This window comes from Lynx rufus, unplaced genomic scaffold, assembly GCF_022079265.1.
Source record: "Lynx rufus isolate CCGP_SWC_20201006 ecotype Redwood Valley unplaced genomic scaffold, mLynRuf1.p SCAF_9, whole genome shotgun sequence".
Lineage (NCBI taxonomy): Eukaryota > Metazoa > Chordata > Mammalia > Carnivora > Felidae > Lynx > Lynx rufus.
The window spans coordinates 67,945,564-67,966,046 of NW_025814897.1; the positions used below are offsets into that span (position 1 = coordinate 67,945,564).

The 20,483-nt window shown below is 40.6% G+C and overlaps 1 protein-coding gene across 1 annotated transcript in view; it reads right to left on the bottom strand.

The window, feature by feature from the left end:
• Positions 1-20,483, bottom strand: part of GALNT18 (polypeptide N-acetylgalactosaminyltransferase 18) — a 179,095-nt gene that overhangs the window by 81,276 nt on the left and 77,336 nt on the right. The window contains exons 4-5 of the mRNA XM_047071201.1: positions 19,343-19,540; positions 14,622-14,736 (exon numbers count right to left, since the gene is read on the bottom strand). Coding sequence (XP_046927157.1) covers positions 14,622-14,736; positions 19,343-19,540 — 313 coding nt within the window. The remainder of the gene's footprint in view (positions 1-14,621; positions 14,737-19,342; positions 19,541-20,483) is intronic.

Genomic DNA, 20,483 nt, shown 5'->3' on the forward strand with positions numbered 1-20,483 from the left:
TGAGAGCCACTCAAAGGCAGGGTCTGTGCCATTCACCTCTAGTTTCCCAGCACCTGGCAAGTGGATGTATGAAGAGTGAATGCATGAATGAATAAAAAACAAAAAATTAACCTACAAGAAATTTGAGAGAAATTGTGTCAGATTTCTCACTGAAGGCTACTAGACAGTGCCTACCTACATAAGGCATAATGGCTACTGAAGCCATTCTTCTTGGGCTCAAATCTGTTTTTCCATTTATCAGTCATGTAACCTAGGGCAAGTTACATCCCTGCTCTGTGCTTCAGTGTATCCACCTGTAAGTGGGGAGAATAGTAATATTTGCATCTCAAGGTTGCTGCAAGGATTAAAGGAGTTAATACACATAAATCACTTAGGACAATGGCTCACATATAGTTATTGCTGCATCACTATTAACACTAGTATTATGGTCATAAATCCCATCTATCTTTACAGTGATACCAACAGGTGGTGATGTTCATGTCATATTATAAGGAGCTCATTATTCTATTAGGCATTGCTCCCCTTTTTTTTAAGTGACTCTAATCCTGGTTTCTTATATTGAATTGATAATGTCCTTACAACTTCTACCCCACCTCAGGAGGTCATAGTTCTGACCTTTTCAGTTATATAGAATATATTCTCTCATATTTGTCTGTCCTTCAATTTCAAAACCTGTTCATTGAGCACATACTAGGTTCTAAGCATCAATATGAAAGTTAAGTAGCCATAAATCCTGATAGCGAGCATTTTAAAGTCTGTTCAGGAAAGAAGGAATGATGACATTGTTTGTCTCTTAAGGATCTTCCCCTTTGAATCCAAGATCCCCATAACACACAGTTGGTAAGCCAGAATCCAACTCACAAACATAACTTAAAACATTTTTAAGGTTAGACTTACAGACATAATACAAAGTCTATATATAATTGAAACTCTGTGATATCAGTACATAAATATACCAATAAATCAATGGAAATAGAACATAAAATCCAGAAACAGATTCAAATATATGTGGCAACTGAATGTTTGATAAAGGTACTACTGCAAACCAGTGAGGAAAAGATGGCATTTTAAATAGAAGGTATTAGAATAACTGGTTGACCATGTTGAGAACTAAGACACTTGGGTCCATTCCTCACACCATACATCAATATCAGTTCTAAATGAATCAGATTAAACCATTTGCAATGACATGGATGGAGCTAGAGTGTATCACGCTAAGCGAAGTAAGTCAATCAGGGAAAGACAAATACGATATGATTTCACTCATTTGTGGAATTTAAGAAACAAAACAGATGAACATATGACAAGTGGGGGGAAGAGGAGAAAGGGAAACAAACCACAAGAGACTCTTAATGACAGAGAACAAACTGAGGGTTGATGGGAGGGAGGCGGGTAGGAGATGGGCTAGATGGGTGATGGGGATTAAGGAGGGCACTTGTTGTGATGAGCACTGGGTATTGTATGTAAGTGAAGAATCTACTGAATTCTACTCCTGAAACATATTGTACTGTTAACTAACTAGGGTTTAAATAATTAAAAAAAAAAGAAATGAAAAAATTGTGAAAAATACAGTTACACAAATATTGGAAGAAAACATAGATGAATTTCCTTATGATCTGATAGTGGGTAAGTTTTCCTATGACTAAACTCTGAAAGCAAGAAGGAAAAAGATACGTTTGCTTACATTTAAAAAAAAAAAGATAAGAAAAGAAAGGAAAAAAGGCTTTGCATGGCAGCAACAACAACAAAACAAGCACACACACACACACACACACACACACACACACACACACACAAAAACAAACAAAAACAAAACGCCAGAAACAAAATCAAAAGACAAGTAACGAACAGGGAGAAATTATTGGCAATTTATATGATAGGCAGACTATTAACATCCTTAATGTGTAAAGAAGTTCTAAAAATAGAGAAAAGACTAACAATCCTATAGGAAAATAGGCCAAAGATATGAAAAGCTCACAGAAAAAAATGCAAATGGTTTTAATCATATGAAAAGCTGTTCAACTTAGCTCTTAATAAGAGAAATGCAAATTGAAACTACTCTGAAAGCCATTTCTCATCTGGAAGATTGGCAAAAACCCAAATAGTCCACAACATACTTTGTTGGTTGACTCCAAGGAACTCTTCATTGTTCCTGGCGGAAAAAGTACTACCCCTCTGGAGGGATATTTGATGATAGCCTAGCAAAATTACATACACATTTGCCCTTTGACCTCACAATTATGCTTTCAGGAATCTGTTCACACGATAACCCAGTAAAATATGAAAAAAATGCATGCACAAGACTATGAATTATAGCACTATGCCCTCAAAAGGAAAGTGGCAGAAATGACTATGGAGCATTGCATGCATTGGAGTACTATGTAGCTATAAAAAAGCAATAAGGAATAATCTCTCTATTCTATTATAAAATGATCTTCAGGGGCGCCTGGGTGGCACAGTCGGTTAAGCGTCTGACTTCAGCCAGGTCACGATCTCGTGGTCCGGGAGTTCGAGCCCCGCGTCAGGCTCTGGGCTGATGGCTCAGAGCCTGGAGCCTGCTTCCGATTCTGTGTCTCCCTCTCTCTCTGCCCCTCCCCCGTTCATGCTCTGTCTCTCTCTGTCTTAAAAATAAATAAACGTTGGAAAAAAAAATTAAAAAAAAATGATCTTCAGAAAAAATATACATATATATTTAAAAATACAGTACTGAAAAGTGTAGACAGTGTACTACCATTTATCTAAGAATGAGGAGATGTGAATATATACATGTGTTTCCTTAGATGTTTTTGATGTGTAAAGTAAAATGAACAAACAAAATGTTTATGTTAGAGGTAGTAAGAACACAAGATGGAGAGGACAGTGATAAAAGGCAGACTTTTCTGAATATACTTGATTTTTGTGGATTTGACTTTGAGATTATATAAGTATTTACATAATTATAAAAAATTAAATATGAACAATTCCTAAAAATCAAAAGTGAAATGAAAGAAATGAACCTGTTTATTAGGTTGGGAATAATAACACAGAGGGGAACTATTCTAGATGACTTCAAATCACAGTAATTTGACTGTAGATCTCTTGTGGAATATAAACAACAGAAAGGTCAAAAATTTAGACTGTTTCTAGCAATCATATTGAGGGTGATAGGGTTGTTATTAGTATTCTGAGACAGTTGTGTGCATACTGGGGAATAAAATAAATAAGTAATTGTGTTGGTGTCATTAAGAATAAAAATTTTTGACATGGGAGAAAGGAAATAAAGAGGAAAGATTGATAAGGTGAAGTAAAAACTCAGTAGTCCTACATTTGAATCAGAAAGATCATAATGAATGCCTAGAAAATTTTATCTCTACAAAAATAACTTCTAGCTCTGACTACTTAAAAGACCTAGAAACATGAACCAACCCAGTAGCAATGAGCACCTCTAGTGCCCAGATTGTGATTTCAAGTACCATTTCTCATTAAAAGAAAGCTGGGCTCCTTAGGGAAATGGCTGGTTATAGGTCTGGAATAGGAAATGTATAGATGAACCTGGAACATCTTGATGGCAGGGAAGCCATTAAAGAAACAAAGGGACTCAGGAACCAATGTCAGAGGCTCTCAAAGGCCAAAGGTGAAAATATGCAAATCAGTAGGGATATTAAACGTAATAAATTAAAATACATCAAAACTTAAATCTGTAAGTTCATAATAATACTAAAAAGGAATAATTGGTTCCCTTTGGAAGATGGTACAGAATTAAATCATTATTTTGAAAGCTGTTATAAAATTCTGATTTTTCCAAATGAACTTTATCATATTTCTAGGCAACCAAAAAGTGGATGATTATAAACGTCTCTTTATATAAATCACAAGAATAAAAGGCACAGCATAAGGAATATAGTCAATGATATTGTAACAGTGGTGTGTCAGGACAGATGGTAGCTATGCTGTGGTGAACACAACATAATGTGTAAATTTGTTGAATCACTATGTGGTATACCTGAAACCAATGTAGCATTGTATGTCAACTATACTCAAATACAATTACATTATATATTTTTATATAACTATGAATATGTATATATAAATAACTATATATAACTATGTTATATATACATATACATATATATATATATGTATATGTATATATAGTTATTCCAGGTATTAAATGAGGAAGGAAAAAATAAAAATATCACCGTTTTGCAACCTCTAATGAATTACTGGATCCAGGCAACATTCAGCAAAGAGTGCTAACATCACAAATGGGGAGACCACTAGACGTTCTGTACCTCATGATGGAAGCACACACATACTGCCTATGACATATTTTTGCTACAAAACTGAACCTACATCCCCAGATCTAACTACCAATTTAGAAGAAATATACAGGGTGGAAGGACATGCTAAATGACACCAGGGGGATTCAATCGGGAAAATCTGGACTGTGGGAGTCTGTATAGGACAAATGACCTGATCTCTTTAAAAATAAACTACAAGGGGGAAAAAGATGGAGAGAGAAATTCAGTAGATTAATAGACACTTAAAGGACATATTAAACAACTGAATTTTAATTCACGCAAATGATATTTTTTGAAAAACAAAAAATGAGACAATGAAGGAAATTTGAACACCAATAATACTTGATGGTATTAGGGAATTCTTTTCAACACCTTTAGGACTGAAAATAGTATTCTTTAAAAAGTCCTTATCTATTTTAGATGCATATTGAAATATTTTTGATGATACAATCTCTTGGATTTGGTTGAAAATAACAAGCTGGGGGAGGATTGCATAAGAGTAGAGATTAAAACCAAATTATCTGTGCACTGACACCATTGAAACAGGGTGATGGCTGCATGGCAATTTATTATACCATTCTATTTTTGCATATGTTTGAAACTGTCCATAATAAAGAGGTGTTTTTGTTTTTGCTTTAGATCCCATTTCTGATAAACTATCTGTAACATGCAGCACAGTACCCTAGATATCAGAAGACTTGCTGTTGAGGACTTTTGAACTCAGGTTCTAAATTCCCTTGCTATATAAGGGACCACATCATATGTAGTTCTTGAGCCTAAGGAAGCTGAAAGGAGGCATATATGATCTGCCCCTGTCCTTGGAAGCATGAGCATATAATCTAGGTTTAGCCAACTGTATGCTCTCACTAAGGACTTTGAATCTTGGTAAATGTCACCAAGACCCAAGCAATGGTGCCCAGTATCCAGTGGCAGGGCCACCTAGTCATGGCAGTAGAGTCAGTCCTAAATATACTATTCTTACCAGCTGGTTTTGGCTATGGTTCCTGCTGTCTAGTCTCTCTTGGTTTTTTCTTGTTTTCTGAATCTGCATCTATAGAGTTCTTATTAATTCTTTGAGATATCCAATGACCCTCCAATAAATTCCATTTCTCTTTAAGTTAGCCTGATTCAGTTTTCTTTGCTTAAGACCTAGATTCTTGAGTGTTATCCAAATAAATAGCTCAGTAGGACTATATAACATAAATTAAAGCATGTTTTTAAAAAATAAAGCACTAAATAAACTGTATGGTAGCATATTAATGTAACATATATATCTACATGTATAATGCAATTGTAAGTTTTGTATAGAGCCTTTTACAGTTTACAAAGTACTTAAATTGATTTTTTTTGCTATCTTTGTTAAATAATGATTATGATAAAGAGATAGTATAAGAATTTACTTTTTTGACCAACATAAATATTTTCAATCTTATAACACTTTCATTTATTTATTTTGAGAGAGAGAGAGCTCATGTGCATACAAGTTGGAGAAAGGCAGAAGGAGAGGGAGAGAGAAAATCTTAACAGGCTCCATGCTCAGCATGGAGGCTGACACGGGGCTTGATCGAATGACCATGAGATCATGACCTGAGCCGAAATCAAGAGAGAGACACTTAACCAACTGAGCCACCCAGGAGCCCCTAATCTTACAGCACTTGAAAAATATCATGTGGCTTGCCAATAACACTCAATTGCTGTGTTCAGTAAATAGGATAATTATAGGGAAAGAATTTTGAAAATACATAGCAAAGGCATTGCCATTGTTTCTTAGTTGATTATAGAAGCCAGAGATGAACCTAGTCCAGGGACTAAGGAATTTTTGAAACCTGGTGACTATGCTGTGTCTATAACCTTCTTTGCTTGTGTTCATCCCACATGCCCTGTGGAATAGCCATTGGCATTTTCTTAGGGTATAGAGAGATACTAGATTCTTCTTGGCTAAGAAAGAAGGTTTAAAAGTAAGCATGAAAACTGATAGACAAGGGCAATAAAAAGATGTCACAGAAATAGAATAAAGGCACTGTCTGAAGTACTGAGAAATCTCCAATGCAAATTTCTGTTTTATTAAGCTAATAAATAAGGATACCCAGATAAGGAGGACCTTGATCGATTCCTTGGTGATCCCAAGGCCAACAAATGGAGTCAGTCCACTGGACCTCTTATTGTCCTAGATTTTGCTCAATTACACAGGGAGAAGAGGCAGAATAATTCATAGGGAGAGATGCTACACTCAGCTAGACCTTAAGATGAGGTTAAGCAAGAGTAGTTAAAAGAGGCAAGGCTGTCACGAGGGTTTGGGTAATCTGGCTCAGACGGAATAAAGGCAATGATCCCGGCTTTGGAGCAGGTGGTAAGAGGTCGGTTAGCCTAGAGGATGAAAAAGCTGTTCAACAGGCATTACAATAGTAGACCATATTTTAAAGAGAATGACAATAATGAATATTCTAAGATGAGAGTCTAAAATGCCAATAAGAAACCCAAAGTGAGGAAAGCTTAGACATCCAGATAAGGAATTGGTGACTGGCAAGTATGTCTAAGTGGGTGTCCAACATAGTCCTATCTGGAAGACTCTCTGTGCTACGTTCCAGGGAGCTCAATCCAGTACAGTCGTCTACAGCTAGGGCAAGATGGAGAGGAGAGCTCTCTTTCCTCAGATTGCCTCTGCCCTGGACACTCAGAAGGGAATTGGCATAGTTGTGGTAGCATTATTTCTCTGCCTTTCCTACTTCTATGGTTTCCATCCCAGAAAGGTGGAGATAGCTGTTACTTACATTGAAGAATTTAATTTCAGGGGCACCTGGGTGTCTCAGTCCATTAAACATTGGACTCCAGATTTCAGTTCAGGTCATGATCTCACAGTTCATGTTATTATGTCCCATGTCAGGCTCTGCGCTGACAGTGTGGAGCCTGCTTGAGATTCTCAATCCCTCTCTCTCTCATTCACACACTGTCTCTGTTTCTGTCTCTCAAAATAAATAAACATTTAAAAAAAATTTAGTTTCAAAGAATAATAAACAGGCTAGGCTTCCAGATGTTTCCCTATGTCAATTTCACATAACTGAGGAACTGTCTCTTCCAATATTAGAAATTTAACTGGCTTTACATTTTCTAAAGAAATTTTTAAACATGTGTATGCTCTTTCTGTTGTATTGAACAGAGTGCCTGTTGTATTCTGAATACAATTTAGGCTTTTCTTTATGACTCAGACCTGTTATTAAGCACCAGTAATTCTGTTGTACATTTTTGTGCTCTAAACCCAGGGATCTGCCTGGATGTTTGGCCCTAGAAGAGATCCAAGTCATTGTGCTTTTGGTCATTACAAAGACTCTTCTCTTTCCTCCATATCCTTGCCAACACTTGTTATCTCTTGTCGTTTTGATAATAGCCATTCTAACAGGTGTGAGGTGATATCTTATTGTGGTCTTGATTTACATTTCCCTGATGATTAGTGTTGTTGAGCATCTTTTCATGTACCCGTTGGCCATCTGTATATCTTCTTTAGAAAGATGTTTATTTAGATATTCTGCCTATTTTTAAACAGGATTGTTTGGGTTCTTTTGCTACCACATTGCATGGATTCTTTATATATCTTAGATATTAATCTCTTATCAGTTATATGATTGGCAAATATTTTCTCCCATTCAGTAGGTTGACTTCATTTTGTTGATGGGTTTCCTTTCCTGTGCTGACTCTTTTGAGTTTGGTATAGTTGCACTTGTTTATTTCTGCTTTTTATGCTTTTACTTTTCGTGTCAGATTCAAAAATCATCACCAAGATTTATGTTAAGGAGCTTACTATCTACATTTTCTATGGGTTTTATGGTTTCAGGTCTAACATTCAAGTCTTTAAACCATTTTGAATTATTTTTTGTGTATGGTGTAAGAAAGTGGTCCAATTTTTGCATGTGGCTGCCCAGTTTTCCCAATACCATTTATTGAGGAGACTGTCCTATCCCTGTTGTGTATTCTTGGCTCCTTTGTTGTAAGTTAATTGACCATATATGTGTGAGTTTATTTCTGGGCTCTCCATTTTGTTCCATTGACTTATGTGTCTAATTTTATGCCAATACCATACTGTTTTAATTTACAACTTAAGTGCTGTTTTAGCTGTATTTAATATAATGTAAAATGTAGCATATTTGGTATACTCAGTTTAAAATATTCTCAAATTTCCAGTATAATTTCTTTTATGACCTATGCGTTTAGAAATGTTTCATCATTTCCAAAAATATGGCTTTTGTCTATACCTTTTAGTTGTGGGTTTCTAATTGAATTCCATTGTAGTCAGAGAACATGTTCTATATAATGTTAATCCTTGAAATTTGTTGAATCTTGTAATTGTTAGATGCAGTGTTCTCTAGATGCCCATTAGATTCAAACTATTGTGTTGGTCTATCAGTTCCTTGGAGAAATGTATTCCACTACATTACTGGAGCTGTCGATGTCTCCTTGTAATTCCGTCAACTTTTACTTTATATAAATCAAGGTTGTGAAATTAGGTACATAAAAGCTTATAATTGTTATATATTCTGATGAACTGTACATTGTAGAAACCTTTATTTGTACTAAAACATGTTGTAATAGTATTTTTTCTAATATTAATATAACTATAGCAACTTTCTTTTCATTGGCATTTGCCTGTCATGAATTTTTCCATCCATTTAGATTTAACCTTTCTATATTATTACATTTCAGACATGTTTCTTATAAATAGCCACAGATAACTTAAAAAATCTAATTTTAAAATGTTTGTCATTTAACTTAGTCCACGTAAACTTACTGTATTTACTCATATATTTGGATTTATTTCTACCATCTATGTTTTCTCATCCTTTCTATTTCTCCCCTTCTTACCATTTTCATATTTCATTTGTCCCCTTTACTTCTTTGGAAGTTATACTTTCTTTATCTGTGATTCTCATGGCTTCCCTAGAAATTTTAATGTGCTCACTTCATCAAAAGTGAAAGTCAACTAATATCCCTTCCACCCTCATTAACATATAGGCACTTGACAACACTTTCATTACAATCACCCCCTCCCAATTTATTGGCAATTGTCATCACACATTGTAGTTTTAATAATCCCATAAAACATTACTATAGTGTTACTTACCATCAACGTGTCTTTATATTTCCTCATATATTTTCTACTTTTTGAGCTAAGTATTCTTCTTTCACCTCAAATTTCCTTCTGGGGTCATGTTCCTTACACTTGAAGTATATCCTTTGTAATTTATTTTAGTGAGGATCTATTAGTGGCAAACTCTTACAGTTTTTGTGTTTCATAAAATGACTTTCCTTTATATATATAAAAGACACAATTATTTTCTTTCAGAATATTTAAGATATTATCTCGTCTTCTGGATTCCATTATTGCCACTGAAAAGTCAACTGTTACTCTAATTATCATTAATTTTTCAGTAGTCTATCTTTTTTCTCTGGCTGCTAACAGATCTCTTTGTTTCTGGCATTCACTATGACATGTCTAAGTGTGGATATATTTGTATTTATCTTACTTTGGACAGGCCAACTTCCTGAATCTGAGGGCTGGTGTCTTTCACCAGCTTGGGTACATTTTTAGTCATTATCTCTTAAAATAATTGCTTTTGCCTAATCCTCACTTTTTATTATCTCCTTCTGGAATTCTAAGATATTAGATCTTTCCCCTCAATTCTACCTGTCTTTCAATCTTTTTTTTTTTTCATATTTTCTTCTTTGTATTCCTGGGATGATTTTGAATAATCGTTTTAGGTATATTTCCCAGTTTACTATTTTTTCCTTTAATAATATCCATCTGCATGATTTAATCCACCCATTAAACTTTTAATTTCCATTTTTATATTTATGTTTAAAATTCTATTTTTATCCCAATATGATGAGTCTTGTTCATAGTCTCTTTCTTCTTATTTATATCTCCAATTTCCAATTTATTTAAAACTAGTATACAACTTGTTTCATACTCTGAGTCTGATAGAGTCAATACTTGAAGATTTTATAGAACAAATTTGGCTGGCCAATGCTTTTGCTGGTGTTTGCTCTTGGCGCTTTCTTTTCCCCTTGTTCGTTTGTGGTTTTTTAAAAAAGATGACCTCCTATTCCTTGAAACTCTGGCTGTGGGAAGTTTTATGGCCTGGGTTAAAAGGGTCTTTCCCCAGAGAGGGTTTGTATACATTTTTGCAGATGCTTAAGAACTTCCAACAACTTTAAGTTAAATTCTACTCTTGAGATTTTTCTGGATCATGAAGTATTTTGATTTTATATTATAAATCCAAGGAAGAAACTCACAGAGGAGAATTCTTCCTCTCTTCCCAGCAGAAAATTGAGATAGGCAATTTTCACTCTATCACTGGGGGTGAGGATGGGAGTATTTCTAGCTCATCTTTATACTGAGCTAATAGGCCTTTGGAGTGACCAGTTTTATGGGAGGTGAGGTTGGGGCTGGGGGATTATTTTATTAGACTCTTCAAGCTGGGAAACCCTTAGGCTTTGTATAATGTCCTCTGTACTCTGTGAAATTGAGAAATCATAAACCTAAAGTCACCAGGTTCTTCAAATATAGTAGATGCAGACTTTCTCTAGGTTCCTACCTATTTTCACTCACACTTTAATTTCCTTGTGTTATAACAAAGCACAAGTTGGATCTCCTAAAACCACAGATTTATTCTCTCATAGCTCTGGAGGCTAGAAGTCTGAAAACAGGCATTAACAGGGCCATACTCTCTCCAAAGCCTTAGGACAGGATCCTTCCTTGCCTCTTCCAGCTTCTGGTGGCCCCAGGGATTCCCTGACATTACTCCAATCCGTGCTTCCATCTTCACATGGTCATCCTCCCTCTGTGCCTATCTGTGTCCAAATATCCCTTCCAAAAACACCAGTCGTATTGGATTAGGGCCACCAAAACCCAGTATGACCTCATGTTCACCTGATTACATTGGCAAAGACCTATTTCCAAATGAGATAATATTCACAGGTACAGAGGGTTAGAACTTCAACATATTTTTGAGGGGAGTCCATTGAATTTATAAGCGTCTCTAACAATTTCTTAATTCCTTACCACTTCTTGAATGCTTTCTACTTATACTTTAGCATCTTTATAGCCATCGCCTATACAATCTTTCTGCCTTTTATTCTGTGTCAGCTCTTATTGCTTGTTTTCATCTGCTTGCCCATAGTAACTCCCTTCTTTTTTTTCCCCACTGAGTTGTGGAATTAGAAATCAGAAAAAAAGGGGGGATTATTGGAAACAAATACAAAAAAAGAAAAAGGCTTTACATTCAGTAGATATGACTGAATAGAGTAGAAGGAAATTACTGCATGGACACTGTAATACTTTTGGGGGTATGCTCAAAAGACTTTTATCCCTAGATCACTGTGGTATATCTTTTAAAAAAATTTATTTTGAGAGAGAGCGATCATGCATGGACGAATGGGGAAGGGGCAGAGAGTGAGGGAGAGAGAGAATCTTAAGCAGGCTCCACACTCAGCTCAGCACAGAGCCTGACGTGGGGCTTGATCTTACGAACCATGAGATCATGACCTAAGCTGAAATCAAGAATTGGACGCTTAACCAGTTGAGCTACCCAGGCCTCCCTCACTATGGAATATCTATCTAGGATTTCTAATCATAAAGATCTGGGGTTAAATCTTTTCTCTACCTCTTCTAAGCTATATGACTTTGAGAACACATGTAAACTCTTTAATCTCACAATTTTCTCATCTGAATAAAAGGGGTATTATAATAACAACTACTTTTTAGGGATATAGATGGATGGCATGGTTAGGTGCCAGAGCAGGTAGCGAATAATTGTGCAAACAACTCTTTCTGTGTTCCAAATGGGCAAGGACTTTGAATATGTTGCCTTTGAATCAAAGAAATGAGAAAAGCAATATCTCTCCTTTTTACAAACACTCCTGTGGAGATCCCAGATGATGAAAGTGAGGCACTGGGATGCGAACTCCTAATACATGAAAGGAAGACACTAATAACCACACAAAACATTAAAATCATTTTGGCGGTGGCGGGGGGTGGGTAACTGGAATTCAAATGAACTAGCTTCTCCTTCTGTTCTCAGCTCTGTCGGCCAACAGGCCGTTCAGTCCGTGCTTTTATTTTTTATTTATTTATTTATTTTATTTTTATTTTTATTATTATTTTTTTAATGTTTATTTTTGAGACAGAGAGAGACAGAGCATGAACAGGGGAGGGTCAGAGAGAGGGAGACACAGAATCTGAAACACGCTCCAGGCTCTGAGCTGTCAGCACAGAGCCCGACGTGGGGCTCGAACTCACGAACCGTGAGATCGTGACCCGAGGTGAAGTAGGACGCTTAACCGACTGAGCCACCCAGGTGCCCCCAGTCCGTGCTTTTAAAAACACTTTTCCTTTAACTACAATGACATTTTGTCTCTGTCACGTGGGAGGGAAGAGACGGAGAAGAAGAAAAGCCAGGCAACGTTTTACACCCTGAACACAAACCCCCGTAATTTAAACACTTTTTGAAAGCCTCACCCAAGCCCACACTCCAGAACAGCTTTATAATCTGGGCGAGGAAAAGCCAGAAGCCTCCCACCACCCCACGACTGTCCCACATACGTGTGAGCTCAGTCTCTGGGAAGATCTCACACATCTACTTCCTCTCTGAGTCCTCAAGCATCTCTACCAGGAGAGCACACATACTGGAGGGGGCCCCACCTGCTCCGCCAATTCCTGGCAGCAGCTCCTTGTGAAAAATAGTATGTTTGGGGACGACCATTTATTTAGGAGTGGTGCGGAACTGAGATGGTGAGGACACAAATGGTGAATAAACGACTGATGTAGGGAGAGCTGGAGGAGGGAGGGTGATAACGCAGGCGCTGTCCTCTATGAATATATTAGCTCCCTACGAAGCCCATGCATTTTGACTGCCTTCAAAGCAATCTCTCTGGATTTCAGTGAATTCAAGTGTCTAGAAGTGTTTTCTAAGCTCAGCTGCAGATAGGCTGCTCCTGCTGCCAGTCGTCAGAGCCTTAGGATTAAGGCTGGGCAGTAAGTCAAGCCCACACAGTGCTGGTCAGACCATTGTAGATGTTGTGAGATGCTCAGCAGAGATGCCCAGTCTCCCTTCAGGGCAGGGCAAGGTCTGTTCAGGGTCAGATGACTTGCCCAGTGGGGTGGGAGGACTAAGGAAGTTAGAGGTAAGAGGAGGGTGTGTCTAAGCTGGAGTCCTGACTGAGAACTGGAAATACAGACACTGAAGCCACAAGGCCAAAAGTGGGTCATTAGTAGGAATGAGCTGGATGCTGGGGTGGTTTGCATGGAGCTGGCAGTGATGAGGAATATCTTGGATGATGGCCATGAACTCCAGCAGATACAAGGTCCTCTCCAAGGGCTGTCCCACATGGATGTGTCAGGCTGCTTCAATTACAATGTCCATGGAGAGGACAATGGGGACCACTGTAGGGATAAGCCACAGCTTGAATATTGTTTTTCTTTTGTGAGGGTAGGACCACGGCCTAGACAGAAAGGTGGGCTTCCCTCTAGGATGAGGTCCTTCATTGTCTCCATTATTACATTCTTGCCAACCACCAGGACGCCGAATGTGTCCCTCAGACATGATGGGGGAGGTATCATTTTGGAGTTATCTTTTCATGGGCCCAGGAAAAAGAGCCGGAGCCTAGGAAATGTTCCCGTGGGATGAGAAATTAAAATGATGCCTATTGTGCATTCACACCATGTGTCAATAGCTGCAAAAGACCCTCTATTTCGGGGAAGGATGGTGGCTACCTCTGAAGAGTGGTCTGAATAGGTCTGAGTGTCTGACCAGCACATAGTGACATCAGAAAACAGAATGGAGTGAGCCTGGCTGTGTTTTGCTCTTTATAGCCCATGAGTTTTATTTCCCTGGAGCTCTCTCTTGATAAAGTCTTTAGGAAAGTTCTCTGGACTGCTGTGGAGGAGGCAGAGAATATGAGAGTGAGAAATTCCAAGGGGAGGTGACTCTAAGGGTCATTCTGGTACAGCCACCCCTTGATGCATGCAGGTCTCTTCCTGGAGCACACTTCTGCTCAGCCCTGAGGAGCCTATGTTCGGTTTTAACAAAGAGGTTGTTCCCATAGTTGGGAGCTCTATTCTCCCATGTCCCTGGCCCTAGCCAAAGCAGTTTCTGAAGTCCTTTTCTTCCTGCAAATTCTATAGGTCCCCTCTTGTGTCTCTATCCCGTCCGCAAGCAGCTCTGATCACACACACGAAGTAAGGTTAAGGACTAGACAGTCAGCAACCTGGAGCCCCATTTCTCCACCTCCTAGGCTCATTCACCTTTTGGGGAGCTGAGCCAAACTCTCTGGGTGAGAAACCTTGCTTACCCTGATCCCCAGCTCGACATTCTCGCCTCCGTAGACCTCCATGCCCTCGTCCAGTAAGCCGATCTCCTGGAAGTACTGCCGGTCCACAATAAAGCAGCCAATGAGGGCAGGGCTCCTACAGGGGTGAGGAGAGATGGGCCAGCAGTTAGCAGAGGGGCTGCCAGAGGAGTCAGAGCGGTGGTGCCTTCCTACCAGAAGGATCTGTTCCTCTTCCTTCTTTTGCTGCTGAGCTGGAGTGGGCCTTGTTCTCTGCGGGCCCCTCCCACGCCCACCTTCACCAGAGGCTGTAGAGAGGCTGTTTCCTCAAGGTGGCCGTGGGTAGCTCCCCACCTCGGGGCCTGCCATCATTCCAGGTGGCACTTGCATGGTGTGTTAGCCCAGAGACCGTGTACTCAGTCTGCGGGCCCAGGCTGCATGTCTGCTTTTGTAGCTTCCCCGATGCCTGAGCTCTGAGCTGCACAACCAGTCTCTGTTTCTACCTGGGTACCCATGCTACCTCCCTCACCCTTCCCCAACTTGGGTCCTGCGTGTTAACCTTGGTTCACTTAGAAAGATTACCTGGGGCTTTGGACAGCACGGTAAATGATTTGCATTTTATCTGGAGGTAGAGGAGTGTCAGTGAGGAATTTTAATCCGACTTTGGTAGGAGCAGAAATAAGTCAACCAGAGAAAGACAGATACCATATGATTTCACTCATACATGGAATTTAAGAAACAAAAGAACTAAGAAAAGAGAGCCCCCCCCCGAAAAAACAAAAACAAACAAAAAAACCCACCCCAGACTCTTAAATATGGAGAACAAACAGATCTGTGCTTTAAAAGGAATTCTGCAGCAGCTGTGGGGTGATTGGGTGAAAACTGAGGAATCCAGTTGGGAAGCTTGTTGCTATGTCCTGTGAGAAATGATGAGGCCCTTGACCAGCGTATCAGGAATGGACAGACAGTTTAAGGACACATGTTAATGTAAATCAACAGAACTTAGAAACAGGTGAACGGGTGTGAGAGAGAGAGAGGGTGGGAGGACTCTGGATGCCTGCTGGCTTTGTGGTTTGCATGATGGTGGAGTGGGGACCACCCATCGATGTGGGCCATGGAGAAGCTGGCTTCAGAAGGAAGAAGCATTCCCTACTGGGAAAACAGATCTGAAGGTGCCTGTGGGACACTGGAGGGAGATAACCAACAGGTAGGGGTTAGTACATGGCCTGGGTCTTAGGCCTCAGCAATTGGGTCTTAGGCCTGAGCCAATTGGTCCAGGAGCTGGAAGGTCTTTCCTTAGTGACAGTGTGGGCTCAGGGTTCATAGGCCGTGTAAAGGCACTCACTGAAGCACAGGACTTTGCTAGGAGTGATTCGTATTAGGAGAATCAGCATGAGCACATGTGGACTGCCTCTCTGCTGACAGCATTAGCTTACACAAATGACTTTGAATTGTTCCACTGCACACTGCTACCATTTCTAGCCCTTGTATATAGCATCTTATCAGCTGGTGGCTGAAGGATTTGGAGGGGAAGAGAAAGAAAAAGAGAAATGATGAATCCTCAGTGATGAGAAAACTGTCAGTCACATGCAAATGGACCCATCTTTGAAATTGGAAACTCATCAAGGTGGAGAAACAGCTATTTTGCAGGCCATTTCTTTAGACAGTGTTGATGCAGGAGGCTGCTCAGGCAGGGACTGGTGCCTTCGGGTCCCTGGCCCCCCTCCTTTTAAATCACAGCATTTTGTTCTGGATGGGCTCACCTTCCACAGACCACAGGAAGCCAGGGAGGACAATCTACTTCAATCCACTACTCCTAAAGCAGGCGGAGATCCTGCTGTAGTGGAGGATGCTTTGACCCTGGCCTTGGAGGTGCATGCTATGGGAAAAATTCCCTCCTGGCTGTGTGTCACTGAGAAAAGTTCCCTAGCCTCTCTGAGCCTCCGATTCCATATCCATGAAATAGAATCAACTAGAACCTCATAAGGATTAAATTAAATAATGTAAAACCTTGAAAACTTGTGGGACAGAATTGTTACTTTAAAAATCATTTAAAAAGATGCACTTGCACAATGAAGAGAATCCCCTCCGTGAATTCCTGGTGATTTAAAAACATCAGTCCAGGAGAGTGAGCAGAGTGAGGTCTCAACCTTTTCCTTGACGTTCCTGAAATGTTGAGTATTTCCACATGGTGCTCCAAGACCTGCAGGAAGGAGCCTTCCCCATTTGGCCAAACCCACTCAGGGAAACAGCAGAATCTAAAACAATTACTGTGGAATGAGCACAGGCCACCTCAGGCAGTCTATTACTTATTAACTAGCTAGGGTATAAAGTAGACCCAATCAGCCTGGAAGGGTTATTGATTTCTACCTTACTTCATTCCCAAAAAAGATCAGAAAGAGCTTACGAAAAAAATGTCCAATACATTGAAATACAAAATACATAAATGTCTGAAAAGACCAAGAGTTCACAACAAATTAGGAGCCAGTCAGGATGCATGTACAGTGTTAGGTCCTCCTTCACAGGTTTTAAAGTAGACCCACGGGGGCACCTGAGTGGCTCAGTTGGTTAAGCGTCCGACTCTTAGTTTTGGCTCAGGTCATGATCTCACGGTTTGTGGGTTCGAGCCCCACATCGGGTTCCATGCTGGCAGCAGAGCCTGCTTGGGATTCTCTTCCTCTCTCTCTGACCCTCCCTCACTCACTCTTTCTGTCTCTCTCTCAAAAATAAATAAATAAAAAAATTAAAGTAGACCCACAAAACTGACACTGAGCTTCCTGGAAGCCAACGTGAAAATGAACAAACATGTCTTAGGAATAAGAAGTACTGCTCCCATGTGAAAATATCACACTAATTCCTTGAGGATAATAAGATTTTCTTTGACTAGCAGTCAGTTTGAAATAAATTTCTCATGTCAGTATTCTTAGAGGTCACTCTGGGACATAGTGAACAACCATCTCAAAAACGTCACTTTAGAATGCAATAGAAGATACCTCTGGGCTCTTTTGATAGCTTACGTCATATGGACAAAGCACTGATGTACAGCTCCAAGGAAACAGGAGCCAAAGTGGGCAAGGTATATTTGTATAGCTCACAGTTTTCTATGAGGTTCTATTCATCTAGGATTAAGTCAGTATTGTTCTTCCAAAAACCTTCCATGAATATAATTTTCTCTCAGCCAAGTTTTTGACAAAAGTTAGGTAATGAAAACTTTGAGATCCTATTCTTTGTCAAGGACCTAGAATTAGGTTTACTATGACCAGGTTGACACATTTCAAGATGAGCAGAACAAAGCAGCGAATATCAGTGCAGTCTTCTGCAAGAACACTCCTTGTATGACAGTATACTTCCTTCCAGTAGCATTCAGCTCACCGAGGGGCAGAATTCAACCATGGCAGTTATGAGCTCAACAGTGGGAATCTATGTGGATGACAACTAGATGTGGAATCTAGCCAACCTAGGTTTGGATCCTGGCTCCACTGCCCACAGCCTGTGTGGCAGGGACATTCTCCTTTGTCCATCTTATGGACTGTCCTCATCTTGTGAAACAGGGATGACCCAACGAGCTGTCAAAAGGTTATAATGAGGAGCAAATGAGACTGTGTGTGTAAGAGACCCTTGCACACAGTGACCTCCAAACATATATTTAACAACACAAAATTGTGGCGGGGGCTAACAGGTGGGTAACAGGGGTAACTGCAGGAAAGCTATGTGGTTCTCTTTCACCTTGTTATAAATAGGACTATGGTTTGTTTTCTGGCAAGAAAAGATGTGATCTCAGATATTAACCACCCACTTTCAATTAAATTTTTCATAATCTTTCTCCCTCATGTAATACAAAGCAACATCAGTTTCTAATCTCCTCTTTCATTCCAAGAATTGTCCCCTAGGCCACCTCTGGTGCCATCTGTGTGTTTAACGAGCAGGACTTTGCAGAGAGCATAAAGGCACCTGATCTGTGATTAACCAGACAGAAATAAGGGCTGGTGGGGTGGCTGTTTCAGGAGTCCTGACCCATGGAACAGAGGCTGCACAGTGGAGTCATTTGGGTGTCTGTGAAGGCAGTGGCAAAGGCAGAAAGAGTTCAGAATCTTTAAAATGCAGTTTGAAGCCACTTTTGACTGAGTCCTACGGGATTAACTCGAATATCAGCAAGGCATACAAGGCGCTGTGAGGTCTGGTCTTGCCTCTCTGCCCCTCCAGCCTCATTGCCTGAGGCTGCCTCCTCATGGTCCTCCTCCCAAAGGTCCCTTTCAACCTCCTCTGTGTCCACAAACTCACTCTGCTTCTTCACATACGAAGGTCCCTGCTCCAGCTGGCAATCTCCTCTATGCACTTAAAAACAAGTGCAAACGTTAGTCTCTGAAAAAGATTTTCCCCACTTTCCATGCAGTTTCCTCCAGCAACAATTTGTTCTTCCAATTATTTTGTCTGTCTTCACTAGACTTCAGGCTTTTGGGGGCAGGAACTGAGTCTTAATCCCTCTGGATCCCCAGCACCAGGCACCGCAGCTGGTACCCGGCGGGTGTCCCATCACCATGTGTGCAAATGAATAACTCTGAGCCTCTGAATGGATGCTGGTGCCATAGTTCTTTTGGAAGGGCTCATCTGTAATTCCCTTCCGGCCCCACCCCCCACCCCATCATCCCACAGTGGGGCTGGAGTTTGGGGAACAAGTTTGAGCTGGGAGGCGAGTCCCTGCCTGGAAGACAAGGCAGAGAGAGCTGCAGGGAAGGATGCTTTACCTGATTGGGGCGGTCGAATTCTCCAGCTTCCACCAGGCCTTGGGGGGGTTCAGGTAACGACACCACAGCTCCCAGTCAAAGCCCTGGGCGGCCAGCGGGTACTCTTCTATCTCAAAGTTGTCATATTTGATGTTGTCAAAGGAGGGGGAGATGATCCGCTTCCGGTTCTCCTTTATGCGCGTGAGCACAGGTTCAGCCCTGAGCGAGAGGAGGGGAAGGACGGTAACTGCTTCCAAGGTGTCCAGCTGGTGACCCCTAGAGCTCCTTCCTCCCCCCACCCCTGCAGGAAAATGAACAAAACGCCTGGCCATCTGCTCCAGGAGCGCTGTTCTGCCCCCAGGGAAGGAGTCCCTATTTAACCTCCACCCCTCTCCCTAGACTTGTGGGTTGGCAAGAGGCCTGGGCACTCCTGCAGCTTGTCTGGGGCTGAGCTGAGAGATTCTTCGTGCCTTAGATACTTGTGTCTGTTTGCTTTCCCTTTTTCTACTAGAAAAAAAAAAATCAAGACCCAAGAAAGAAGAGAGGAGGAGATCCGAGGTTCTATGGGAAGCTTTCAACTCAGGCTTTGATTTTGCTAAAATTCAGTGTATCAACCAGGAGGAAAAGGCAGATGACAGTGGCAGAAGCATGGAGGTGAGAAGAAACTTACTTGATGCTGCTTCAGTCCTTCCACCCCATCCCACACGCCCTCCACTGCCCAAGGAGAGGTGGGGGGTAGGACTTCCAGGCAGCCAGGAGGCCCCCATGGGCACCAGGCACATAAAGTGTTTGCAGACAGGAATGATGAGCTTCTTATTAATAATGCATTTGTTGCGTAATTGTTTATTCAAATCAGCTTGAAATAGTAAGTGTCCCTCTCCTCTTCTGGCCATAAATCCAGTGAAAATGCTTTTTAAATAGTCACAAATGGCAAGCAGGGACTTCAACTATAAAAAACAGCTTCATTGCAGCCTTAATTTGGGCCTGTTATATAAAAGTATGCCCAAATGTAGTCATGCTGCGTGCATGCCCGGCAGCTCCTTCCTGCTAAAGGGCCCTCCTCACCCTGGGTCTCTACTAAGCCACACACAGTGGGCCAGCCACAGCACACCCCCGCTGGCCCTGCAGGGATGTCAATGTCCTATCCCTGATTGGCTGCAGC